General features: G+C 45.5%; 1 protein-coding gene across 1 annotated transcript in view; it reads right to left on the bottom strand.

Annotated features, from left to right (window-relative positions):
- The window catches only part of dok7b (docking protein 7b), a 101,969-nt gene extending 82,016 nt beyond the window's left edge, over positions 1 to 19,953 (bottom strand). The window contains exons 1-3 of the mRNA XM_072257439.1: positions 19,876 to 19,953; positions 19,718 to 19,763; positions 3,586 to 3,816 (exon numbers count right to left, since the gene is read on the bottom strand). Of these exons, the coding sequence (XP_072113540.1) occupies positions 3,586 to 3,816; positions 19,718 to 19,763; positions 19,876 to 19,929 (331 nt within the window). The 5' untranslated portion in view covers positions 19,930 to 19,953. The remainder of the gene's footprint in view (positions 1 to 3,585; positions 3,817 to 19,717; positions 19,764 to 19,875) is intronic.
- Positions 19,954 to 27,714: the final 7,761 nt, after the last annotated feature.

The following is a 27,714-nucleotide window of genomic DNA, read 5'->3' as shown; positions in this document are numbered from 1 at the left end:
TATGCTTGCTTTGACTGTTAAAACATGAGGTACTTTCACAAACTTGCACAGCCCCCGAGGACCCGGTGATTTCAGTCTGAGGCCAATGTGAGAGCATCCTTTAGGAGTGTGACCCCTGTTTCTAGATGTTTCCACGAGAGAAAAGATCCTCTACCCATCTAAGCAACACACACAAAATGCTGGAGGGGAGTAAACTGTTGGCGTTTCAGGCTGAGACTCTTCTCCCCTCTGTCCTGTTAATCCCTTCAAGATTATTGGTTTCAATCTTATGGCTGAAATGGACAATTTCATATTTTCCCACATCTGTTCACATCTATCTGCTCACACACTTTACCCACCTACTTAAGCAATCACCTATTACTTTTCTGAACTCCAGTGGGCATAATGTCAGCCTATCCACCTTTCCCTGTAACATGGCCCTGCCATTACAAGAACCAATCTAACACCAATACGAGATGGGCCATAGGGCCCGACTTTGTGCCGTAGCAATATGTCTATAATTAAAAATGATTCATGGAATGAAAGACTTAACTTATGAGGAGCCTTCGATGGTTCTGGGCCTGTACGCACTGGGGGATAAGGGGGTTCTTATTGAAACTACCTGGATACTGAAAGGCCTGGATAGTGTGAATGTGGAGGGGATATTTCCACCAGGAGGAAAGTCTAGGATCTGAGAGCAGAGCCTCAGAATAAAAGGACATCCCTTTAGAACTGAGGTGAGGTGGAATTATTTTCAGCCAGAGAGTGGTGAATCTGTGGAATTCATTGCCATGGGCACTGTGGAGGCCAAGTCATTGAGTATCTAAGGTAGAGATGGATGGGCTGTTGATTAGTATTGGAGTTAAAGGTTAGCAGAAGGAGGCCATAATGGGGTTAAAATGATTAGCCATGAGAGAATAGCGGTACTCTGCTCTTATATCTTATGGTCAATCAGATTCCTCTGCTCTTCATTTGGAAAATCCTAAGCCATCAGAAATGAAATCTTCTTAACAGAAGAAAGCTACATTTCTAGATTATCTCTTCTGAACTGCTACAGTACACTTCACAGCCAAAGTAGGAAGGGATGTCACAGCCATAATGTTGGATACAAGGGAGCAAATTTATACACAGCCAACTCCTGCAAACGGCAATGTGAAAATAACTAGAAAACCACTTTTGAGTGAGGAATAAATATTGGCCAGAGCAGCAACAGAAGTCTCCCGATCTTCTTCAGACACCTCTTCCCTCCCTCCCTCCCAGAGTGACACTTTGAGACGAGCAGCCTCAGTTGTGGAGTAGGACTAAGGAAAGAGTTAAATGTGATTCCTCCTGGGTACGTGCTATAATAAACGGAAGTCTGTAAGACAAAATGGTGTATCTTGGGGTGGGATTGGAGAGAACCAGTCCACAGCAATGTTTTCAGAAAGTCAAATCTGCAGCCATAATACTGAAAACATGTTTGTCTGGGCTAGAGGTCATAAGAGATAAATGGGGGGGGGGGGTGCAGCTGGTATCATTGAGCAAAGGAAAAGTGCCTGTGTAAGGGCTTTTGAGAGGTATAAAAGGGGCACTTTCTCTGTGTGGGGGAGGGCTTTGTGTTAGGCCAGGTCATGGCTAGGCTAGGTGCTAGTGCTAAGACAATAGGAACAAGTAAGTATATTGAGTCAGAGTGAGAGCTAGAGTGAGAGCTAGAGAGAGAGAGCTAATGAGAACTAGAGAGAGAGAGAGAGCTAGAGAGAGAGAGAGCTAAAGAGAGAGAGCTAATGAGAACTAGAGAGAGCGTTAAAGAGAGACAACTAGAGAGAGAGCTAATGAGAACTAGAGAGAGAGAGAGCACTGAGAGAGCTAGAGAGAGAACTAATGAGAACTAGAGAGCTAGAGAGAGAGAGAGCTAATGAGAACTAGAGAGAGAGAGCGCTGAGAGAGAGCTAGAGAGAGAACTAATGAGAACTAGAGAGAGAGAGAGAGAGAGCGCCGAGAAAGAGCTAGAGCTAATGAGAACTAGAGAGAGAGAGAGAGTGAGAGCTAGAGAGAGAGCTAATGAGAACTAGAGAGCGAGAGAGAGCAAGAGAGAGAGCTAAAGAGAGAGCTAATGAGAACTAGAGAGCGCTAAAGAGAGACAACTAGAGAGAGAGAGAGCACTGAGAGAGAGCTAGAGAGAGAGCTAATGAGAACTAGAGAGCTAGAGAGAGAGAGAGAGAGCTAAAGAGAGACAACTAGAGAGAGAGAGCTAATGAGAACTAGAGAGAGAGAGAGCGCTGAGAGAGAGAGCTAATGAGAACTAGAGAGAGAGAGCACTGAGAGAGAGCTAGAGAGAGAGCTAATGAGAACTAGAGAGAGAGAGCGCTGAGAGAGAGCTAGAGAGAGAACTAATGAGAACTAGAGAGAGAGAGAGAGCACCGAGAAAGAGCTAGAGCTAATGAGAACTAGAGAGAGAGAGAGAGTGAGAGCTAGAGAGAGAGCTAATGAGAACTAGAGAGCGAGAGAGAGCAAGAGAGAGAGCTAAAGAGAGAGCTAATGAGAACTAGAGAGCGCTAAAGAGAGACAACTAGAGAGAGAGAGAGCACTGAGAGAGAGCTAGAGAGAGAGCTAATGAGAACTAGAGAGCTAGAGAGAGAGAGAGAGAGCTAAAGAGAGACAACTAGAGAGAGAGAGCTAATGAGAACTAGAGAGAGAGAGAGAGTGAGAGCTAGAGAGCTAATGAGAACTAGAGAGCGAGAGAGAGCAAGAGAGAGAGCTAAAGAGAGAGCTAATGAGAACTAGAGAGCGCTAAAGAGAGACAACTAGAGAGAGAGAGAGCACTGAGAGAGAGCTAGAGAGAGAGCTAATGAGAACTAGAGAGCTAGAGAGAGAGAGAGAGAGCTAAAGAGAGACAACTAGAGAGAGAGAGCTAATGAGAACTAGAGAGAGAGAGAGAGCGCTGAGAGAGAGAGCTAATGAGAACTAGAGAGCTAGAGAGAGAGAGAGCTAATGAGAACTAGAGAGAGAGAGCACTAAAGAGAGACAGCTAGAGAGAGAGAGCTAATGAGAACTAGAGAGAGAGCACTGAGAGAGAGCTAGAGAGAGAGCTAATGAGAACTAGAGAGAGAGAGAGAGAGAGTGAGAGCTAGAGAGAGAGCAAGAGAGCAAGAGAGAGAGCTAGAGAGAGAGAGCTAATGAGAACTAGAGAGAGAGAGCGCTAAAGAGACAGCTAGAGAGAGCTAATGAGAACTAGAGAGAGAGAGAGCGCTGAGAGACAGCTAGAGAGAGAGAGAGCTAAAGAGAGAGCAAGAGAGAGAGCTAGAGATGGAGCGAGAGAGAGAGAGAGAGAACAGGCTGTCTGTAAGATTGTCGGGTCTGTGGCTCCCCTCCAACATTGTGGAGATCGGTTTGTTTAGTGGATAAGAGTTATTTTGCTTTCTGTACTGCTGCTCCTGCAGACACCTGTTTCTCTGTCTGAATTGCATTTGTGCTGGCTCTAATAAAGTGCTTCCTAGTGGTTTAACACATGTGAAGTGTCTCCTATGTTTGTGGATGCATATGCAAATTACCTGGGCTGAATAAGAGAAGAATACATTATGAAATTTTAAAAAATGGTTTCAATTGGCATCTCTGATTCTCAGCTACCTTCTCCAAGGCTGTAGCAAGTCCGTATGTCCCAGGCACACATGGTATCTTTGTTTTCAAATGCCAGCAACACAGTTTGCCCCAGACAGATTATTGCAAGGATGTGATTCACTCCTTCAAATGAAAGTCCGGGCTCTAAACCACATATATCCTCCAGGACCACACTGCTCCTCTCCTTGTTCCCTCGACTCTTTTCAGTCTTGTCTTTGAACACCAGCATCAGCAAGCAATCTGAAAACATGACAGTGAACAAGACAGTTAGGCAGTGAAGATGATTATCAAGAATTACCGATACAGCCCAGTCCATCGTGGGTAAAGCCCTCCCCACCATTGAGCACACCGACAAAGGAGCGCTGTTGCAGGAAAGCAGCATCCATCGTCAAGGACCCCCACCATCCTGGCCATGCTTTCATCTCACTGTTGAGGGAGGTACAGGAGCCTTAGGACCCACACCACCAGGTTCAGGAACAGCTATTGCCCCTCAAACATCAGGCTCTTGAACCAGAGAGGATAACTTCACTCACCCCATCACTGAACTGACTTCAAAACTCACGGAATCACTTTCAAGGACTCCACAACCGAAGTTCTCAATATTTATTTCTATTATTTTTTCTTTTTTGCATTTGCATAATTTGGTGGCTTTTGCACATTGGTTGTTGTCCATGTACAGTTTTATCATTGATTCTATTGTGTTTCTTTGTATTTTCTGTGATAGCCCAAAGAAAACAAATCTTACAGTAGTAAGGGAGATATATATGTACTTTAATAATAAATTTACTTTGAAATTTGAATTATTGAGGGATCTTGATCAGCAGAGTAAGTGGACCGTGGAAGGGCAAATTGTGGTCGGTGCCAGAATGTGTGGTGACACTTGCCCCCAGCACAGTCCTGGGTGTGTTGGTTGTAATGCAAATGTTTCAATGTACACATATGTGATAAATATTGGAGCATCTTGAATCTTCAGATGGTGTGAGGTGTTGCAAATCAGCATTTGAACTTCACAATGAAAGGTAGGGCCCTGGGTCTTTCATTGGTTCTGTTATGGTTACTATTCCATAGACTTATTGAGTATGCCCACAAGAAAATGACTCTCAGAATCTCAGTCCTGCTGAAGGGTCTAGGCCTGAAACAACAACTGTTTATTCTTTTCCACAGATGCTGCCTGGCCTGCTGAGTTCCTCTAATATCTTGTGTGTATTTCTTGGATTTCCAACATCTACAGATTTTCTCTTGTTCAGGGTTCTACGTACTTTGATAATAAATTTACTTTGGACTTTGGAGAATGTTGGAGGAACCTAGTGGTACAAGTACATGGTTCTCTGAATGAGGGTCAGAGATAGTTAGAGTAGTGAAGGAGGCTTTTGGCACTCTTGCCTTCATCAGTATAGAAGTTGAGATGTTATGTCGCAGTTGCACAAATCATTGGTGAGGCTACATTTGGAATATTGTGTCATTAAGCTGGAAAGCGTGCAGAGGATGTTCGCCCAGTACTCGAGGGACAGAGTTATGGAGAGAGGTTGTGCAGGTTAGCGTAGGAGAATGAGGGGTGATCTTCTTGAGGTGTATAAATCATCAGGGGGGGCATAGATAGCATTTTTTCCCCCAAGTTTGGGGAATCAAGAACTAGAGGCACGGGTTTAGGGTGAAAGGGGAGGGGAACGTGAGGGTCAACTTCTTCCACCCAGAGGGTGGTCAATATATGGAATGAAATGCCTAAGGGAAGTGGTTGAACCACGTGCATTAATAACATTCAGAAGGAATGTGGACAGGTACACAGATAGGAAATGGGCCAAACAGGGACAAATAGTAGCTTGGCGGCATGGAAAGTTTGGCCTAAAGGCCTTTTTCCTTGCTGTGTGGCTCTATGACTCTGACTCTTGGACCTGTGTTCACAAAGAAGCGCAGGAAAAAGGACGTACAATGAATATTTCACCTCAACAAGGCTCCCCCCTTGGGTCACATACAGGCAGGAGGGAAAACAAAGGGAAGGAGAGAAGAAGAGGAAAAGGAGGAAGAGAGGAAGAGAGGAAAAGGAGAGAAGAGAGGGAAAGGAGAGAGGAAATGGAGGAAGAGAGGAAAAGAAGGAAGAGAGGGAAGAGAGGAAAAGAGGAAGAGAGGGAAAGTAGAGCAGGGAGTGTGAAAATGCAACAAAGAAAGTGAAGAGAAAATGAAAAAAAGTTAAAAGGGAATAAAAAGAATGGGGAATCAGATTTATTATTGCCTATTGTCACTTTATAGACATACAATATAACCATATAACATATAACAATTACAGCACGGAAACAGGCCATCTCGGCCCTTCTAGTTCGTGCCGAACTCTTACTCTCACCTAGTCCCACCAACCTGCACTCAGCCCATAACCCTCCATTCCTTTCCTGTCCAATCTACTCATATAAGCTATCTCATGTATTCATATTTATTGTGCTTTGTTATTATTGCGTTCTTTATCTTAGTGGTTTTTTTTGTATTGTATTGGATCTGGAGTAACCATTATTTCATTTTCCTTTACACTTGTGTATTGGAAATGACATTTAACAATCTTACCACTGATTTATTCTCATGAAATTTGTAGTTCTGGAGCAGCAGTGCCATGCAAAGACAATAAATTACAAAATAAATAAAAGCTGCAAGAAAAGGAATTAATGAGGTAGTTTATGAGTTCATGGGCCATTCAGAAACATGATGGCGGAGAGGAAGAAGCTGTTCCTGAATCGTTGAGTGTGAGTCTTCAGGAAAGAAAAGAGAGAGCAAAGGGTTAGACACAGATGCTGGAATCTGGAGCAAAAACCAACTCATGGAGCAGGGGTTCCCAATCTTCTCTATGCCATGGACCCCTACTCTTCACAGGGGTGTCTGTGGACCCCACATTGGGAACCCCTGTACTGGACGAACTGGGGAGAAATGGACAATCAGTGATTTAAGTTGAGACCCTTCATCTGGATGACTATCCAACAGCTGTCCATCTCCCCTCATACATGCCGCCTGATACAGTGAGGTCTTCCAACAATTTGCATTTCTGCAAAGGATTTGTTTTACTAGGCTTCGATATCAAAGTGTGAACGGTCTCTATCACAAGGAAGAACGTCACTCACAGGAGACAACCCACTACACTCCAGGTTTCATCCCCAGAGGTGGGACATATTGGGATAAGGGATGGTGTGCCTTTCGACAAGGGGGGCAGAGGAGGGGTGGAGATATACTGACCAGAATCATGTGAGAGGGTTAGATATTACAAAGTAATATATATAAACTGCCCTGCCCCATTCATGTCTCTTATATCCCTTGCAATACACTCCCGAACGATCGTTCCTTTGCAATTGGTTTATGATGGTCACATGTAGTGATATACTGTGAACAGCTTGTCACGTATACTGTTCATACAGATCAGAAGGTAAAGCAATAACAATGCAGAATATAAAGTCAAGAGTCCATCTTAGCGTACTAGTGAATTACTTAGTTTTATAACAGCAGGGTAGAAATTGTCTTTTTCATGATGGGAGAGTTCTCTATTCTCCTCCCCTCACTCTGCTCCACAAATCTCACTCTGTATCCATCCCCTCACCCTCACCTCCCCCCCAATACAGTCCCCCTATCCCAGACATCCTCCTCCCTCAGTGCCCCCCTCACCTTTCCTCCTCCCAGGTCACACATTCCCTCCCTCCTCCAGATCCCCCTCCCACTGTCCCCCCCAACCCCTTCTCCTTCCATCTGTTCTTCAGTCTGCCCTAGGGTTGCCAACTGTCCCGTATTAACCGGAACGTCCCGTATGTTGGGCTAAATTGGTTTGTCCCATACGGCACTGCCCTTGTCCCGTATTCCCCCTGCTAAGGTAAAGCGTTGCTATGAAACCGTCCGTAAGCCGAAATGGCGTGAAGCGAAGAAGCAATTACCATTAATTTATATAGGAATAATTTTTGAGCGTTCCCAGACCCAATAACCTACCAAATCATACCAAATAACATAAAACCTAAAATAACACTAACATATGTAAAAGCAGGAATGATATGATAAACACACAGCCTATATAAAGTAGAAATAATGTATGTACAGTGTAGTTTCACTTAATAGAATTGGGAAGATTAAGCCAACACACATAAAAAATGCTGGTGAACGCAGCAGGTCAGGCAGCATCTATAGGAAGAGGTACAGTCAACATTTCCGGCCGGGACCCTTCGTCAGGACTATTTTTCCAGCATTTTTTGTGTGTGTTGCTTGAATTTCCAGCATCTGCAGATTTCCTCGTGTCTGCGAAGATTAAGCCAAAACCGATTTGTAGAAAAAACATGCATGCGCAGGTCACATATGTGCACGTCACGCATGCGCACGCAGGTGCCCGTGCAAGGCTTCATGGTCATGGTAGTCTTTCTCGGGGTAAATACAAGTGTATTTGACTGCTACGTTTGTCCCTTATTCAGGAGTGAGAAAGTTGGCAACCCTAGTCTGCCCTCTCCCCAATCTCCTTTCCTTCATTTTGCCCCGTCAGTGCCCATCCCTCCAGACTCTCTCTCTCCCCCCCACTTCACTCAGTCTGTCCCCTTCATACATCCCACGCCCATTCCTCAGTGCCTCTGTCCCACCTTCCCTCAGCCCTCGTCTCCCTCATTTCAACCCCCCCATCAGTGTCCCTCACCCTGCCTCTTCCAGAATCCACCCTCTTCCTCCTTCCCTCAGTCAGTCTCCCTCTTTTCATTACTATTTCCCTCCCCCAGTCCCCCCTCCCTCATCAGGGCCCCTCTCCTTCCCTCTGACCCCTCCATCTGCTTCCACTTCTGCTGCAACCCCTGACCCCTCAGTACCCCTCTCACTCCCTCTGTACCCCCTCCTCCTGCCTCCCCTCAGTGCTCCGTCCCCTCCTCCCTCCAGCCCCTCTCCCTGCCCATGCTGACTGACAGGACCCCCCCCCCTCCCTCCAGCCCCTCTCCCTGCCCGTGCTGACTGACAGTCCCCCCTCCCTCCAGCCCCTCTCCCTGCCCGTGGTGACTGACAGCCCCCCCTCCCTCCAGCCTGTACTGACTGACAGGAGCCCCCCTCCCTCCAGCCCCTCTCCCTGCCCGTGCTGACTGACAGGACCCCCCCCTCCCTCCAGCCCGTGCTGATTGACAGGACCCCCCCTCCCTCCAGCCCCTCTCCCTGCCCGTGCTGACTGACAGGCCCCCCCCCTCCAGCCCCTCTCCCTGCCCGTGCTGACTGACAGCCCCCCCCTCCCTCCAGCCCGTGCTGATTGACAGGCCCCCCCCCTCCAGCCCCTCTCCCTGCCCGTGCTGACTGACAGCCCCCCCCTCCCTCCAGCCCGTACTGACTGACAGGACCCCCCGCTCCCTCCAGCCCCTCTCCCTGCCCGTGCTGACTGACAGCACCCTCCTCCCTCCAGCCCATGCTGACTGACAGGAGTGCGTTTCTCCGCCCGGCCTCGGCCCAGCAGAGCAGCTGCCGCACAAACAGCTGCAGAAAACAGGCACTTCAAAGATTCCTAATCCATTCACAAGATTCACTCACACTGCAGCTCAGTTTCACCTTCTGTCGAAGAGACACTGCCCTCCGAGATAAATCTACAGCCCCCCACCCCGCTCGCAGAGAGACATTTCACAACTGCGGTCACCAAAGGAGCTGGTTATTGATTACAGGAGGAAACCAGAGGTCCGTGAGTCAGTCCTCATCAGGCATCAGAAGTGGAGAGAGCCAGCAACTTTAAATTCCTCGGTGTTATCATTTCTGAGGGTCTGTCCTGGGCCCAGCAGACAAGTGCCATTGCAAATTAAACACGACAGCTCGTCTGCTTTCAAAGATTCAAAGTACATTTATGATCAAAGTGTGTATGCAGTATACAACCCTGAGCTTTGACTCATAAGAGCATAAGAAATAGGAGCAGGAGTAGGCCATCCGGCCCATCGAGCCTGCCCCGCCATTCAATAAGATCATGGCTGATCTGTCCATAAACTCAGCTCCATCTACCTGCCTTTTCCCCATAACCCTTAATTCCCCTACTATGTAAAAATCTATCTAACTGTTCCTTAAATATATTTAATGAGGAAGCCTCAACTGCTTCCCTGGGCAGAGAATTCCACAGATTCACCACTCTCTGGGAAAAATAGTTTTTCCTCATCTCCATCCTAAATCTTCTCCCCTGAATCTTGAGGCAATGTCCCCTAGTTCTAGTCTCACCTACTAATGGAAACAACTTTCCTACTTCTATCTTATCTATCCCTTCCAAAATTTTGTATGTTTCTATAAGATCCCCTCTCATTCTTCTGAATTTCAGAGAGTATAGTCCCAGGCGACTCAATCTCTCCTCATAGGTTAACCCCTTCATTTCTGGAGTCAACCTGGTGAATCTCCTCTGCACTGCCTCCAAAGCCAGAATATCCTTCCTCAAGTGTGGAGACCAGAACTGCACACAGTACTCCAGGTGCAGCCTCACCAGTACCCTGTACAATTGCAGCATGACCTCCCTGCTCTTGAATTCAATCCCTCTAGCAATGAAGGGCAGCATTCTGTTTGCCTTCTTAATAACCTGTTGCACCTGCAAGCCAACTTCTTGCGATTCATGAACAAGCACTCCCAAGTCCCTCTGCACAACAGCATGCTGCAATCTTTCACAATTTAAATAATAATCTGCTCCTCTATTACTCCTTCCAAAGTGGATGATCTTGCATTTACCGACGATGTATTCCATCTGCCAGACCTTGGCCCACTCACTTAACCTATCTATATCCCTCTGCAGACTCTCCACATCCTCTGTACAATTTGCTTTTCCACTCAGTTTAGTGTCATCAGCAAAATTTGCTACGCTACACTCAGTACCCTCTTCCAAATCATCAAAGTAAATGGTAAACAGCTGCGAGCCCAGCACCAACCCCTGCGGCTCCCCACTCACCACTGACTGCCAACCGTATAAACACCCATTTAGGCCAACTCTCTGCCTTCTATTGGTTAACCAATCCACTATCCATGCCAATACACTTTCTCCAACTCCATGCATCCGTATCTTATTTATAAGTCTCTTGTGCGGCACCTTATCAAATGCCTTCTAGAAATCCAAGTATACGACATCCACCTGTTCCCCTCTTTCCACTGCACTCATTATGTCCTCAAAGAACTCCAGTAAGTTTGTCAAACAGGACCTGCCCTCTCTGAATCTGTGCTGTGTTTGTCTAATGGAACCACTCCTTTCTAAATATTTCGCTGTTTATCCTTAATGACAGCCTCAAGCATTTTCCCGACTACAGATGCTAAGCTAACTGGCCTGTCTTTTGCCTACATCCTTTTTTAAAAAGTGGCATGACATTTGCTGTCTTCCAATCTGCCGGGACCTGCCCAGAGTCTAGAGAATTTTGGTCTTTTGCTATCTGTTTTTAGAGGAAAGGGCTCTATCTTCCCTTTCCTTATTTCTTGTTTAGTTGTTCTTTGTTGCCTCCCCACAAACAGCCAAAGAAAATCACGATGCCCGCTCAAGGAAAAACATCAAACCCCCAATGAGCAAAAAAAACCAAGTCACAAAAATAGCAAAAAAAGAGTGAAAAACACCCAACCACAAAGTCATTGAAAGAGTCCGGGTATTCACTATAGTTCAGCTCAGTTCAGTTCAATCTAGCGCTGTGGCAGTCGTTATCTGCAGACCACCCTGATCAAAATTACACAAAATTGCAAAAAAAAGGAGCGACCAGAAACCAGAAACACTCCATAACGTGAGCTACACAAAGTAACCAGTCCAATCCACAAACCCTGTTGATTAAACTTTGCTCAAGACTCTGGCGCTATACTCCAGCAGGAGTGGGGGCGGGAGAGAGGAAGGGGGGGGAGGGGGAGGAGAGGGTGGGGAGGGGCAAGGGGATGGGCAGGAGGAGGGAGGAAGAAGCGGGAGTGGGAGAGGCACCATTCTAACACAGGGACCTTCCTCCGGCAGCTATGGGTGAGAGGCTTATGGACGGCGCTGAACACTCGCTCGCCTTCCGCGCTCACCCCGACGATTTCAATTTTCCTCAATGCTTTAATCAGCAAGAGATGGAGTCAATTACAGCCTCAAGCCTCATCTCCAAGCTTCTTGGCCTCAAGATCACACTTTGCTCGAAACCTAATCAAATCCCCTCGGAGACAGTAGAGTGCCAGATCACTCGATCAGCCAGATAATACACCACCAAGATGTAGATCACAGGCTTCAACAGTAGCAGAACCACAGTTGAAAGAAAAAGAAGATGTTGAAAAAGAGAAAGAAGTAGTTTCGTGAACCGTCTGAAGGATGTCGTCCTCGGGCGTGTTGTTCACTGGTGCCATCTTCATACTTTCTAAGAAATTTGTAAAGACTCGGCATGTCATCTAACTTTGACAAAACTTCTATAGGTGTGCAGTGGTTGTATCACTGCAGGTGTGGAAACGCCAATGCCCTTGAGTGCAAAAGATTACAAAAAGCAGTGTATACAGCCCAGTTTATTACAAGCAAAGCCCTCCCCACCATTGAGCACATCTGCATGGACAGCAGCATCCATCAAGAACCTCCACCACCCAGGTGGTGCTCCATTCTCGCTGCTGCCTTCAGGGAGGGGGTACAGGAGCCTTAGGTCCCACACCACCAGCTTGAGGAGCAGTTATTACCCCTCAACTTCACTCACCCCAGTGCTGAACTCTTCCCACAACCCATGGGCTCACTTTGAAGGATCCTTCATCTCATGTTCGTTACTCATTGCTTTTTTTGTTTCTTTGGATTTTTTGTGAATGCCCACAAGAAAACAAATCTCAGAGTTGTACATGGAGATATATAAGTACTTCGATAATAAATTTACTTTGACTTTGAAAGTGGACAGCAGGTACACATTGAGATGATATAAAAGGAAAATAAACATTTAAATAGATAATTATGTACTATCATCTCAATGTGTACTTAAGAATGTATAAATAATTGTAGTTTTATACATATAAAAAAATGGAAAAGGTTATATGTGTGAAAAAAGTACATGATATTTGTGAATTCCTTATCCAAATAAAAATAAAATTAAGAAAAAAAGATAATAAAAAAAGAAAGTGGACAGCAGGACAGAGAACGTCCAGTACTTAGCCCACTGCTCTACCCCCTCTACGCTCATAACTGCGGAGCTAATCACAGGTCAAACATTACTTATAAATTCACTGATGACACCACTGTTGTCTGAGGTGGCAATCAGGAGGCGTACAGGAGATGGTTCAGTGTTGTCTCAACAAGAACCTCACATTCAATACCAGGAAGTCCAAGGAATTGGGTGTGGACTTCAGGAAGGGGAAATCAGGAGAATCCTCATTGAGCAGTCAGCAGTGGATAGGGTGAGCAGCTTCAAATTCCTGGATGTCAACATCTGAAAGGATCTATCTTGGTCCCAACACATCGATGCAGTCATGAGGAGGCATCCCAGTGGCTTTGCTTCAGAAGGCTCTTGCAAATTTCTATAGATGTGCAGTGGAGAGCATTTTGACTGGTGTATCACTGCCTAGTATGGCGGTCTCAATGCAGAGGATCAGAAAAAGCAGCAGAGGGTTGTAAATTCATCCAGTTCCATCATGGGCACAACTTCTCCACCATCGAGGACACCTTCAAGAGGAGGAGGCATCCATACCAACTTCAACATTCGGTACATACCCTCTTCTCAATGCTACCAACAGGGAGAAGGTACAGGGGCCGGAAGACACACACTCAATGATCCAGGAAGAGCTTCTTCCCTCTGTCATCAGATTTCTGAACAGTCCTTAAACAATACCTCATTATTCCTTTCTTTGCACTAATTATTTATTGCTGTAATTCAGAGATGTTTATGCCTTTGCTACAAAGTTCAGGTCACAGAGAGGTACAACACTACAGCACAGAAACAGACTCCTCATCTCATTTAGTCTGTGCTAAACTGTTATTCCGTCTAGTCCATCGGCCCATAGCTCTCTATATCCCTCTCATCCATGTACCTATCCAAACTTCTCTTAAATGTTGCAATCGAGTTCATGTTCACTACTTCCACTGGCACCTTCTGAGTGAAGAAGTTCTCCCTCAGATTCCCCTTAAGTATTTCACCCTTAACTCATACTTCCAGTTCTATTCTCACTCAAACTGAGGGAAACAGCCTGCATACATTTACCCTATCTATACCCCTCAGAATTTTGTTTGCCTCAGTAAGATCTCCCCTCCTTCATCTTAAGTACTGCATTCAGTGGGAGGTTAAAGTCCACAGGTGATACATCAAAGACTGCTGCCCTGCTCACTTTGGTTTGACACCTTTTGCCTATTTCTGATATTAACTGCACCTTAACAAGAGTGTCTGAGCAACCTGGTATCACACACCAGCTCAGGCCTGGAGTCTCTGTTTTCACTATCTTCTCTAGTTACACACTGGCATTAAAATCTTAAAACTGTTTTGTTTGCTTTTAACTGGACTTTTTGGAAATCTTTTCAAAGCCATCAGTAAACGCTTGCCAAAAAAAACCTCAGAAGAGCTGCAGAAGTTGAGGGCGGGGGCTGTCACAAATCAAACATAACTCTATCCACAGAACAGAAACAGGCCTTTCAACCCATCTGAGCCAGTGTGGAAATTTTGCCCCTCACAATCTTCCTCACACCCTTCTCCATCTCATCTTCTAAGCACATTAGAACATAGAACATTACAGCACAGTAGAGGCCCTTCAGGCCACAACGTTGTGCTGACCCATTAAGCTGCTCCACAATCAATTTAACCCTTCCCTCCTACATAACCCTCCATTTTACTTGCATCACTGTGCCTATCATTTCTTAATGCATGCATTTCTAAATGACGATAAATGAGGACTGAGTGTCCTCATAATCTAATCTAAGAGTCTCTTAACTGTCCTTAATGTACGTATCTGCCTCTACCACCACTCTAACAGCGCACTCCACAAATACACCGTACAAAATCCTACCTCTCATATCCCTCCGGCATTCCCTCCAATCACTTTGAAAATATGTCCTGTCGTATTAGTCTTTCCTGCCCTGACTGTCCACTACCTATGTCTCTGATCATCTTATACACCTCTATCAAGTCACTTCTCATCCTCCTTCACCCAGACTGAAAAGCCCTAGCTCGCTCAACCTTTCTTCATAAGACATGTTCTCTAATACAAGCAGCATCCTGGTAAATCTCCTCTGTACCCTCTCGAAAGATTCAACATTGTTGCTATGATGAGGCAACCAGAACTGAACACAATATTCCAAGTGTGCTCTCACCAGGGTCTTAAACAGCTGCAACATTACCTACACACAAAATACTCTGCAGATGCTGGGGTCAAAGCAACACTCACAACACGCTGGAAGAACTCAGCAGGTCGGGCAGCATCCGTGGAAACAATCAGTCAACGTTTCGGGCCGGAACCCTTCGTCAGGACTGAAGGGGGAGGGGGGCAGAGGCCCTATAAAGAAGGTGGAGGGATGGTGGGAAGGAGAAGGCTGGTAGGTTCCAGGTGAAAAACCAGTAAGGGGAAAGATAAAGGGGTGAGGGAGGGGAAGCAGGGAGGGGATAGGCAGGAAAGGTGAAGAAGGAATAGGGGAAAACACAATGGGTAGTAGAAGGAGGCAGAACCATGAGGAAGGTGATAGGCAGCTAGGGGAGGGGGCAGAGTGAAATAAGGATAGAGGAAGGGAATTACTGGAAGTTGGAGAATTCTATGTTCATACCAAGGGGCTGGAGACTACCTAGATGGTATATGAGGTGTTGCTCCTCCAACCTGAGTTTAGCCTCATCATGGCAGTAGAGGAAACCATGTATGGACATATCCGAATGGGAACGTGAAGCAGAGTTGAAGTGGGTGGCAACTGGGAGATCCTGTCTGTCTTGGCGGATGGAGCGGAGGTGCTCGACAAAGCGGTCCCGCAATCTGCATCGGGTTTTACCGATGTAGAGGAGGCTGCACCGGGAGCACCGGATGCAATAGATGACCCCAACAGACTCACAATATTACCTCGTGGCTCTTGAACTCAATCCCCCAACTAATAAAGACCAACATGTCTTTATCAGTTCTTAACCACCCTATCAATTTGAATGGCAACTTTGAGGGATCTAAGGACTTGGATCCTAAGATCCTTCTTGTCCTCCACGTTGCCAAGAATCCTGTCACTAACCTTGTATTTTACCTTCAAGTTTGATCTTCTAAAGTGTTCACACTCCACACTTTTCTCGGTTGAATTTCATCTGCCAATTCTCAACCCAGTTCTGCAACCTCTCAATGTCCCAATATAACCTGTGATAACCTTCTACACCATCCAGAACACCACAGATGCTCACGTCATCTGCAAACTTATTAATCCACCCTTCTACTTCCTCATCCAGGCCACTTTTACAGAATTCAAAGGGCAGGGATCCCCGTGGAACATCACTGGTCACAAACTTCCAGGCAGAATGCACTCCATCTGCCTTCTGTGGGCAAGACAATTCTGAATCCATGCACAAGCAAGAGAAAACCTGCAGATGCTGGAAATCTGAGCAACACACACAAAATGCTGCAGGCCAGGCAGCACCTAGGGAAAAGAGTTCAGCTGACGTTTTGGGCCGAGACCCTTCAGCTGGATCTTTTTCTTTCCAGTCCTGCTGAAGGGTCTCGACCCAAAACGCTGACTGTACTCTTTTCCACGGATGCTGTCTAGCCTGCTGAGTTTCTCCTGAATCCATGCAGCCAAGTTTCTCTTAATCATTCCAGACCAGGAGCTCCCAACCTGTGGTCCATGGACCCCTTGCGTAATGGTATCGGTCCATGGGATTAAAAAAGGTTGGGAACCCCTGTTCTAGACACTTTATCAATAACATAAGGCATAGGATATAGGAACAGAACTAGGCCATTCAGCCCATTAAGCCTGCAATACCATTCAATCATAGCTGACTTTTTTTCAACCCTATTCTCTCACCTTCTCCCTCATAACCCTTGGACCTCACCCTACCCACCGCCCCCCCCCCCCACCAATCAAGAGTTCATCAGTCTCTGCCTTAAAGACACCCAATGACTTGGCCTCCACAGCCCTCTGTGGCATCAAATTCCACAATTTCACCAGCCTCTGTTCGAAGAACCTCCTCCTCACCTCAGTTTTAAAGGGATGTCCCTTTATTCCGAGACTGTGCCCTCAGATCATAGACTGCCTCACTAATGGAAACAACCTCTCCACACTCACTCTATCCAAGCTTTTCCATATCCAGGAGGTTTCAATGAGATTCATCCTCTCCCAGTGCTTCTGAAGTCCATCAAGTAGAAACCCAGTTTATTTGAAGTCTGTTTCTCTGGTAGTGCATACACCTTCAGTAACACACTCAGAGCTAAAGAATGATGTCTGAATTCACAATAAAACACCACAGAATGGTAAACAAAAGCAAAAAGAAATCAGGACTTATATTTTTGAATAGGAAGAAACCAACAGACTTAGTTTGTAGGGCAGTTCTAAAAGACCTTACTGAAAGGATGGACTGGAATTATAAGGAGAAACTGACTGGGCTTTATTTTCCCCGGAGCACGAGAGTGTTAAGGAGTGACCTTAAAGAGGTTTATCAAATTATGCAGTGCAGAAGTGAATGCTCACAGTCTTTTACCCCCCAGAGTAGGGGAAGATCTAATAGGTTGGCTTTGTTTGTCACACTTAAAGCAAAACATCAAAACATACAGTGAAATGTGTCAACAACCAACACGGTCCGACACTGTGCTGGGAGAGGTCTGCAAGTGTCACCACGCTTCCAGCGGCATCATCGCGTGCCCACAACTCCCTAACCCTAACCCGTACATCTTTGGGAATGTAGGAGGAGAGTCTAAATTGAGATTTGAGGGTGAAAGGAGACACTTGGGACAGGTTTTTCCTACACAGAGGATGGTGGGTACATGGAACGAGCTGCCCGAGGAAGTGGTAAAGGCAGGTACAACTGCAGCATTTAAAGGGACATTTTGACGGGTTCATGGGCAAGGAAAAGTTTAGAGGGACCAAATGCAGGCAAATGGGACTAGCTCAAGCAAGCAATTTTATCAGCATGAATGAGTTGGGCAGAAAGGCCGTTTCCATGCTGTTTAACTCTGAATCACAAGCAACTCAGACACTATCAGACCACCTGAACTGGTCAGGTTGGTTTGCCGCCGACCCTTAAAGTTAAAAATAGTGAGCATCATATAATAAAATACATTAATCAAAAAGATATATCTATGAACCCATGGGACCCATAGGGTCACGAGGTAATGTTGCACCTCAGTAAAGTTGTGGTTAAATGACACGTGGAGTATTGCATTCAGTTTTGGTTGCCTCATTATAGGATGGATGTGGGAGCTGGATATGGATCCCACAGGAGTGCCACGGCAGTGTAATGGTTAGCACAATGCTATTACAGCTCTGGGTGTCTGAGTTCGGAAATCAATTCTGCCTGTAAAGAATTTATATGCTCTTCCCAGGTTTCCTCCGGGTGCTCCGGTTTCCTCCCACAGTCCTAAGACATACCGGTTAGTAGGTTAATTGGTCATTGTAAACCGTCTGGTGATTAGGCTGGGGTTAAATAGGTGGGCTGCTGCATGTAGGCTCATTGCACCAGAAGGGCCTGTTCCATGCTGTATCTCGAAATAAAACAAAATCACAAATTCACTATTCCACTTTTGCACTATTTTTAATTGTGACTTCTAGAGGTTTATTTTATGTATTACACTGCCCCGTTGCCACAAAACAACAAATTTCACGACATACGTTGGCGATAATAAACCTGATTCAGATTTAGTGTGAGATTTTCATCGTGCAGCAAGTCAACGTTCCTTAACCTATTTGCCATTGTGGATCACTTTGTAACTCTCATATCGTTACAGCTGCTGCACGCCCACAGTTTTTATTTTGTTATCTGATAGTTACACAATTCAAATTAATTTTCCATTTTTTGGAGAAAAATATTTGGAACAGGGAACAGGAAGTGAAATGGAATTGTTATAAATTTTTCCTCATTAGACAACGCACCCAGTCCAAGTTATGTGTTGTAACCTGGATTGAGTGAATTATCTAATGAGGAAAGGCTAGACATGAATCCATGAAAGTTTAAGAAGAATGAGAGGAGTCTTGACTGAAGCATAAAAGTTTCTAAACAATTTCTCTTCTGGGAGAATCTAAACATAGAGATCACCATTTAAACAAGATCTTTAAAATGGTCTCAGTGGGCTGTGAGTCTTTGGAAATTGGTTCCTCAAAATCCATTGAAAGCAGGATTGTAGACAGATTCTTGAAACATGAAAACATGTGTAAAACAGGTTTTACACATTTTTCCCTGGATTCCATTGTTTTTCATGGATTCTATTGTATTTCTTTATTTTCCTCAAGAAAATAAATCTCTTGGTTGCCGCAAGAAAATAAATCTCAACATTGTATATGGTATTCATATTTTGATAATAAATTTATTTATATTTTTATTGGGATACAGCATGCAACAGGTTCTTCCAAGTCACCTAGCAATCCCCCGATTTAAACCTAGCCTGATCACGGGACAATTTACAATGACTAATTAATCTACCAGCCAGTATGTCTTTGGACTGTGGGAGGAAACCAGAGCACCCGGAGGAAACGGGGAGAACATACGAACTCCTTACAGGCAGCACTGGGAATTGAACCTGGGACGCTGATACGGTAAAGCGTTGAGCTAACCACTGCACTACCATGCTGCCCCAAGTTTACTTTGAACTTCATACGGAATGAACTGTCAAGGGTGGTGGTATAGAGGCAGATACGATGGAGGCGTTTAAGAGGCTCTCAGGTGGGGACATGGACATTGTGTAGGCAGAAGGGATTAGTTTAGTTAGGCATTTACTTTCTAGTTTAATTTGCTCAGTGTAACACTGTGAGCTGAAGGGCCATACTTGTGTTGTATTGCTCTACATTCTGTTGGCGTGGGTAGGCAGCAGTGCAGAGTTGAGGTTACAGTGAGATCAGCATTGATCTGATTGAATGGGGGATAGTCTTTTGGGGCAGAGTGGCCTTCTCCTGTCCATAATACATGTGCTCCTCTATGAAAAGGAGGCAACCAATGTAGGGCAAGAACCAGAAGAGTTGTGCAATGCAGCAGTCTAAATAAGGAGCTGGAGATGTTGCAAATGCTTTAGAAGTTCCCCCCACAAACTATCTGCCAGTTCCCCCCAGAGTCAAATATAGTTATTGAGTGAAAGTATGGATGTGTACCTGCTACAGGAGAAGGTTTCCGAAGCACCAGCCATCTATTTTTCCACTGGAGTTTCATGTAAAATAAAATACAACACGAAGTTAACAGAGCAGCCCGGCACATACCACTTAGCTCAAGCCAACAACTTTTAATTTTCCACTACGGCGGATCCACAAACCTTTTTCCCGTCTCTCAGTTTTACTTGGCCCTCCGCGACAACTGAATCCGTCATCTTCAGTCATGGTCGTAAACAGCTGCAAACCTTTCAGGGTCACTTTCAAAATAGCTCGCTGAGCTGAGCTCCCACAGCCCGGACCGCTCAGCAGAGAAGCCGGAGCCCTCTGACGCCTCTCCCCGACCACCTGCTCCACCCCCAGGACCCAGGCGCGAGGGAGGGCTCTCCTCTTAAAGCAGAATGCTTCCCCTGAACTTTATTCAGAACCAGAACCAAATCAGGTTTAGTATCACCGGCACGCGTCGTGAAATTTGTTGTTTTGCAGCAGCAGTACAGTGCAAGACATAATATTTGTCAAAAACTATAAATTACAATAAAATAGATAAAAATTAAATTAAATTAGTACGAAAAGCAAAAAATATTGAGGTAGTGTACATGGGTTTATTTTCCAGTCAGACATCTGATGCTGGGGGGAAAGAAGCTGTTCCTGAATCGTTGAGTGAGTGCCTTCAGCCTTCTGTACCTCCTCCCTGATGGTAGCAATGAGAAGAGGGCATGTCCTGGGTGAGGGGGGAGATCCTTAATGATGGATGATGTCTTTTTGAGGCAATGCCTTTAGATGATTCTGGTGGTTTTTCCCTTTTCCACCTATCGCTGCTGCTTTTGTTTTACAAGTATATACTTATTATAAATTCAAACCACTGCAACGCCATTGTACAATCACATTACAAATAAAAACAAAACGGACTAAACTAACACGTCCAAGTTCAAGTTTATTGCCATCTGACTGTACATACATACAACCAAATAAAACAACATTCCTCTGGACCCACAAAACATGTATCACACAGCGCATAAAACAAAAATATTGCCACAGATAAGTTATTAAAATATAAATCAAAATGCATGTGAAGTTCGCCAACCAGCCCCTGACTAGGAGTTGAGGATGCCACCGTCTTCCTGCTGAACCGTGTCTACGCCCACCTGGACAAGCCAGCGAGCACTGTGAGGGTCATGTTTTTTGACTTCTCCAGTGTGTTCAACACCATCCGCCCTGCTCTGCTGGGGGAGAAGCTGACAGTGATGCAGGTGGATGCTTCCCTGGTGTCATGGATTCTTGATTACCTGACTGGCAGACCACAGTACATGTGCTTGCAACACTGTGTGTCCAACAGAGTGATCAGCAGCACTGGGGCTCCACAGGGGACTGTCTTGTCTCCCTTTCTCTTCACCATTTACACCTTGGACTTCAACTGCTGCACAGAGTCTTGTCACCTTCAGAAGTTTTCGGATGACTCTGCCATAGTTGGATGCATCAGCAAGGGAGATGAGGCTGAGTACGGGGCTACGGTAGGAAACTTCGTCACATGGTGTGAGCAGAATTATCTGCAACTTAATGTGAAAAAGACTAAGGAGCTGGTGGTAGACCTGAGGAGAGCTAAGGTACCGGTGACCCCTGTTTCCATCCAGGGGGTCAGTGTGGACATGGTGGAGGATTACAAATACCTGGGGATACGAATTGACAATAAACTGGACTGGTCAAAGAACACTGAGGCTGTCTACAAGAGGGGTCAGAGCCGTCTCTATTTCCTGAGGAGACTGAGGTCCTTTAACATCTGCCCGGATGATGCTGAGGATGTTCTACGAGTCTGTGGTGGCCAGTGCTATCATGTTTGCTGTTGTGTGCTGGGGCAGCAGGCTGAGGATAGCAGACACCAACAGAATCAACAAACTCATTCGTAAGGCCAGTGACGTTGTGGGGATGGAACTGGACTCTCTCACGGTGGTGTCTGAAAAGAGGATGCTGTCCAAGTTGCATGCCATCTTGGACAATGTCTCCCATCCACTACATAATGTACTGGTTGGGCACAGAAGTACATTCAGCGAGAGACTCATTCCACCGAGATGCAACACAGAGCGTCATAGGAAGTCATTCCTGCCTGTAGCCATCAAACTTTACAACTCCTCCCTTGGAGGGCCAGACACCCTGAGCCAGTAGGATGGTCCTGGACTTATTTCATAATTTACTAGCATAATTTACATATTACTATTTAATTATTTATGGTTCTATTACTATTTACTATTTATGGTGCAACTGTAACGAAAACCGTTTTCCCCCGGGATCAATAAAGTATGACTATGACTATGACTAAGTGCATAGCACAGGTAAACAGTAACTTACATAATTCAGCCCATCACCCTACTGGGGCATAGGCTGTTGACGTACCTTGCCCGAGTCCTCTGACCTGGGCCAGTCCTTTGTGTTCTCTTCAGGTGTAGCCCATCTTCTTGCTCTAGCCTTCCTCCCCCAGGGATGAGGACTTTGGAGCTTCTGCTAGCATTTCTGTAGCACTGAGTTTTTACTGAATGGGGTGGCTCACCCCATGCCTGCTCTTTTTCCTTTCTCAGCCGGGCTTGGGACTGTCCAAGGTAGAATTATGTAAACAGCAAAGAGTACAGTAAACAACTCACTGTCCCAGTGTGGCCCCATCCTTATTTATTCCCACAGTGCAGTGATCAACTCCCTCAAAACGCCTCTCACTATCCTGTGGATGCTCGTGTCCTTTTTCCACAGTTACCCAGGCATGGATGTATATTCATGGATGAACATTCCCAGGCAGTCCGCCCAGACGGAACTGCCCAACTCCAAGACCCACAGATAGCTACCTAATTCAGCCCCAGGAACAGATTAATCCTCCCTTAGTTAGCCCTGCTGGGGGAGTCACAGGCAGAGAACCTGGGACAGTACACTGGAGGGATAGGCTCTTCGGTTCTCAAACTCCATGCTGAGCATGCACGCAGTCCAACATACGTACACATCCCAATGTGTATACGCACATACACACACACGCGCGCGCGAATATACATGAACATACACTGAGTGTACATGGTCTCCTGCTGTAGCCCACCGTTTCAAGGTTCGATGTGTTGTGCATTTAGAGACGCTCTTCTGCACACCACTGTTGTAATATGGTTATTTGAGTTACTGTCGCCTTCCTGTCAGCCTGAACCAGTCTGACTATTCTCCTCTGACCTCTCTCATTAACGAGGTGATTTCACTCACAGAACTGTCACTCTTACTTAAGCCTATCACTCCTGCTGGGGCATACACCGTCGATATCCGCTCACCAGATTCCCCTGTCCTTTCAAGTTTTTCCCAGATTTAGCCCATCTTCTTCTTTTTTCTCCCAGGGATGGGGTCTCTGGAGGTTCTGGTGTTTCTGTAGGACTGGGATTTTTATGGGATGCAGTCACTAGCCCCATGCCCAATCCTCCTCCTTTCTCAGCTGGGTTTGGGACCATCCCTGGCAGAGTTAAACTTCCACTCACTGGATTTTTTTTTTGCTTTTCGCACCACTCTCTGTAAACTCTAAGAGATGGTTATGCGTGAAAATCCCAGGAGATCAGCAGTTTATGAGATACTCCAGTACCTTATAAAATGGCCACTGAGTGTATGTTCATGATCTTCTGCTACTGTAGCCCATCCACTTCAAGGTTCGACATATTGTGCATTCAGAGATGTTCTTCCACACACCATTGTTGTAATGTGTGGTTATTTGAGTTACTGTCGCTTTCCTGTCAGCTTGAACCAGTCTGGCCACAACAGGCCCTTCAGCCCATAATGTTGCGTCAACCCTATAACCTACCTGTTGTGTTTGCTCATCTATAACTACTGATGACACCCGAAGCTAGGAGATAGAACAAAACTGGAAATCAAAATAAACCTTTATTCAGTAAGCTCACGTAACTACAAAACTCTCAATACTCAGTACATCCCAAAGCACGACAATTTAAATGGTTTACCCAAGAACTTTTGAGACATTGATAGATATAACAACCAATCAGTGTAAGTCAACCTGGGATTGGTTGTCAGCTGACCAATAGGCATTGGTTGTTTCAGCTCACCATACACCTCCCTTTTGAAGATGATTACCTGTACGATATGAGCTGAGAGTTGACTTGGATTTAAACAACTGGCTTACGCAGGGGATCAGAGTGCTGTCTCTTCCTCGTTGAAAACTTAACTATGATGTTGGAGCTGTGCTTAGCCTCACAGTCACAAATATAAAGCTGGTAGAGCATGGGGATAAGCGCACAGCCTTATGGTGCATCTGTGCTGATGGAGATTGTGGAGGAGATGTTGTTGCCAATTTGAACTGACTGGGGTCTGCAAGTGAGGAAATCAAGAATCCGATTGCACAAGGAGGTGTTGAGGTCTGGGATTTGAAGCTTATTGATTAGTTCTGAGGGAACAATAGTATCAAATGCCAAGCTGTAGTCAATGAACAGCACATTGATGTATGCATCTACGCTGCCCAGGTGTTCCAGGACCGAACGAAAATCCAGTGAAATGGCATCTGCTGTTGATCCGTTGTGATGGTAGGCAAACTGGAGTGCATCCAAGTCACTTCTCGGGCAGGGTTTGATATATTTCACCACCAACCTCTCAAAGCACTTCATCACACCTGTTGTAAGTGCTACTGGACAACAGTTAGTGAGGCAGGTCACTGGTATAATGAAGCCTTCTTGAAGCAGCTGGGTACCTCTGACTGCTGAAGCAAAAGATTAAAGATAACGGTGAACACTCCAGCCAGTTGATAAGCACAGGCCTTTAGTACTCAGCCAGGTTCGCCATCTGGGCCAGATGCTTTCCTTGAGATCACACTCTTGAAGGATGCTTTCACGTCGGCCTCAGAGTCTGAAATCACAGGGACATCGGGATCTGTGGGAGTTTGTGAAAGTGCCTCCATGTTTTGATAGTCAAAGAGAGCGTAAAAGGCATTGAGCTCGTCTGGGAGTGAAGTCTTGTTGTCACCTACAGTTCTGTGCAAAAGTCTTAGGCACGTATATATAGCTAGGGTGCACAAGACTTTTGCACAGTACTGTACTTGTCAACATGGAGCGGAAAGCGACTTTGTAAATCTGGCGGGTTTTGGTAATGGTGAGGGTGGAGTCCCACTGGAGGGGTGTGGGACAGGTGGCAGAGAAGGAGTGCCAGGCAGGTGGGTGGTGTGGATGCAAACACACCCAACCCTGAGACACCAGGCACGGTCATTTGATTCCAAACAATTGGTTCATTGATCATTACAGAATGCCTCTCTGGTGCTTTCCACTCCCTTCCCTCTCCCTTCTCCTTTTCCCAACCATGATTCCCCTCTCCCCGCCCCCTTTCCACTCCCAGTCCACAATAGTGACCCATAACAGAATCGGTTTATCATCACTCACATATGTGATGAAATTTGATTTTTTGTGGCAGCAGTACAGTGCAAAACATAAAATTACTACAGTACTGTGCAAAAGCCTTATGCACCCTACCCTTTTACACACACACATATATACATATATCTCTAAGACCTTTGCACAGTACTGGTTTCACTTTGTAGGAGGTGATTGCATTCAAGCCCTGTCACAGCTGTCCAGCATCTTTCAATGATTCACGTTTGGTCCAGAATTGCCACTTCGCATGAGAGATTGCTTTCTGGAGGTCGTACCCTAACCTCTTCTATTTCGCTTGGTCATCGGACCTGGGTGCCACTGATCTGGCCCTGGGCAGATTGCGGATCATATGGTTCATGCAGGGCTCCTGGTTGGTTGAATGATTTTGTGGGACACACTTGTCTATGACTGTATTTATAAAGTCCGTGACAACCATGGTGTATTCGTTCAGATCCTCTAATGAGTCCTTGAACATGACCCAGTCTACCAACTCAAAGCAATCCCATAGCCGCTCCTCAGCCTCCCGTGACCACCTCTTCGTTGAGTAAACTCTTCTCCAGCTTCCAGCCAGGTACAGGTATCATTTATAACTGATGTTTCGATGACAAACTCAGGGATGATGCCTGGGCATGTCTAATCAATGGTGTTTATACCACCGTAGTCCGTCCCTTCTGATTATTTAGTCCTCATCAAATTGGGTTCCTGCTCTTCCACCTTGTATACAATTGAATTCCAGTTCTTACTTAGAGTGAGACCTTTGTCTTTTTCCTCAATGGCCATTGCGAATGCAGTGTTCTGCTACTGCCAATTTCTCTGGGTATATTTCCACTGTTTCTGGATCACCGGGATTCTGAAGAAATATCGGATTAATGTCATTCACAAACTCATAAGGAAGAGGCCGGCTGATGTTTACAGGATTTGCTGTGAATGCGGTGCAGCGCATATTGGCCAGACAAGGATGCATGGTGGAAATCTGCATCAAGGAGCACAGGAGGTGAATCCGTTTGGGTTACCCAGAGAAATCAGCGGTAGTAGAACACTGCATTCACAATGGCCATAGGATTGACTTCAATAGCACAAAACTACTGTACCGCAACAATGGGTTTTGGGGCCACCTGGTGAAGGAAGCCATTGAAATAAAACTAGAGGAAATTTTAACAAAGACAAAGATCTCACTCAAAGTAAGAACTGGAATTCAATTGTAAACAAGGTGGGAGAGCAGAAACCTGATAGGATGAGGACTAGCCAGTCAAGAGGGTCAGACTATGGGGGTATAAATACTATCAGACCAGACATGCCCAGGCATCATCCCTGATGATGATGGCAGAGTTTGTCATTGAAACGTCGATTATAATCTCTCCTGTACCAGCTGGAAGCCCATGAAGAGTATATTCGTCATATACGCCAGGAAAGCACTAGATCCTTTTTCACCTCTTTGTTGTCCTTATCTCTGGAGCCTTGCTCTTTAGCCTCTGCCTGTGTGCAGGTAGGAGAATGACAGACAAGTGATTCAATTTACTGAAATGCAGTCCAGGGTAGGCATTCCTAATCGTAGTATAGCAGTGGTTGAGTGAATTGGGACCCCTGGTGCTACAAGTGATGTGTTGATGATAATTGGGAAAAGATTTCTCCAAACAAGCCTGACTGAAGTCCTTGACTCTGATTTGAGAAGTGTCAGGGTAGGCTGTTTCTTGTTTTCTAATCACGGCGTTCAAAGCATTGAGTGCTTGTTTAGCATCTGCTTTTGACGGTAGGTAAACTGCATGAAACAGAGAATGCAACAATTATCAAAGTTGCTGGTGAACACAGCAGGCCAGGCAGCATCTCTAGGAAGAGGTACAGTCGACGTTTCAGGCCGAGACCAGAATTCCTGTTGTTTGCGAATGCAACAATTCCTCATTTCCCAATAATACTGAAATGTTACCCCTTAGGTCTTCCATCTCACTCTCACAGAGGAAAACTCTCTTGGTAAGTAGAACAGTTGGCACTTAATCATCAGATGTTTCAGGCTGGGGAGAAAAGAGTGTGATATGACCACTACGTCCCAGCATCACAAAGAGTTTATCATGAAACACAATCCCCCACCTTTTGCCTTCTCTGAATCAGAAGTCCAGCTCATACTGTGTATTGAGAAGCCCTTGGGTCTTACTGACGTATCTGACGTGCCCAGAGTGAGCCACCTCTCTGTGAAACATAGAACGCAGCAATTCCTCATTTACCACTGATACTACGATCTTGCCCATAGGTCCTCAATTTGGAAAATCTGTGAGTTTAATTCCTCAGCATTTCAGCCTGGTTTGGAGCCCTCCCCTCCCCTACTTCTTCTCTTGTGGTCATAGCAGTGTACTCTCATCCACTTAAAGGTGCCATACCTGCATGCTTGAGAGTTAATTCTGCAGAGTCTTTCAGAAGATCGTGAAATTGCTAGTTCATTAAGACAGTTCAAAGGTACATTGTTTAAAGGAAAATTACATGCTGCAGATTGCAGTGACAGTAACTCAGAAGAAGTATATATAGAAGTTTTGTAAGCAACCAGCAAAATATCACCGCCATTGATTCATGCCATGTTCAGCAGTACGCAATTTTTGGAGCAAAGTGCATGACATCCACAAGTTATCTATACTG

This window comes from Mobula birostris, chromosome 5, assembly GCF_030028105.1.
Source record: "Mobula birostris isolate sMobBir1 chromosome 5, sMobBir1.hap1, whole genome shotgun sequence".
Lineage (NCBI taxonomy): Eukaryota > Metazoa > Chordata > Chondrichthyes > Myliobatiformes > Myliobatidae > Mobula > Mobula birostris.
Note: the sequence above shows the minus strand (reverse complement) of the source record. Positions and strands in the feature narration are given on the sequence as shown.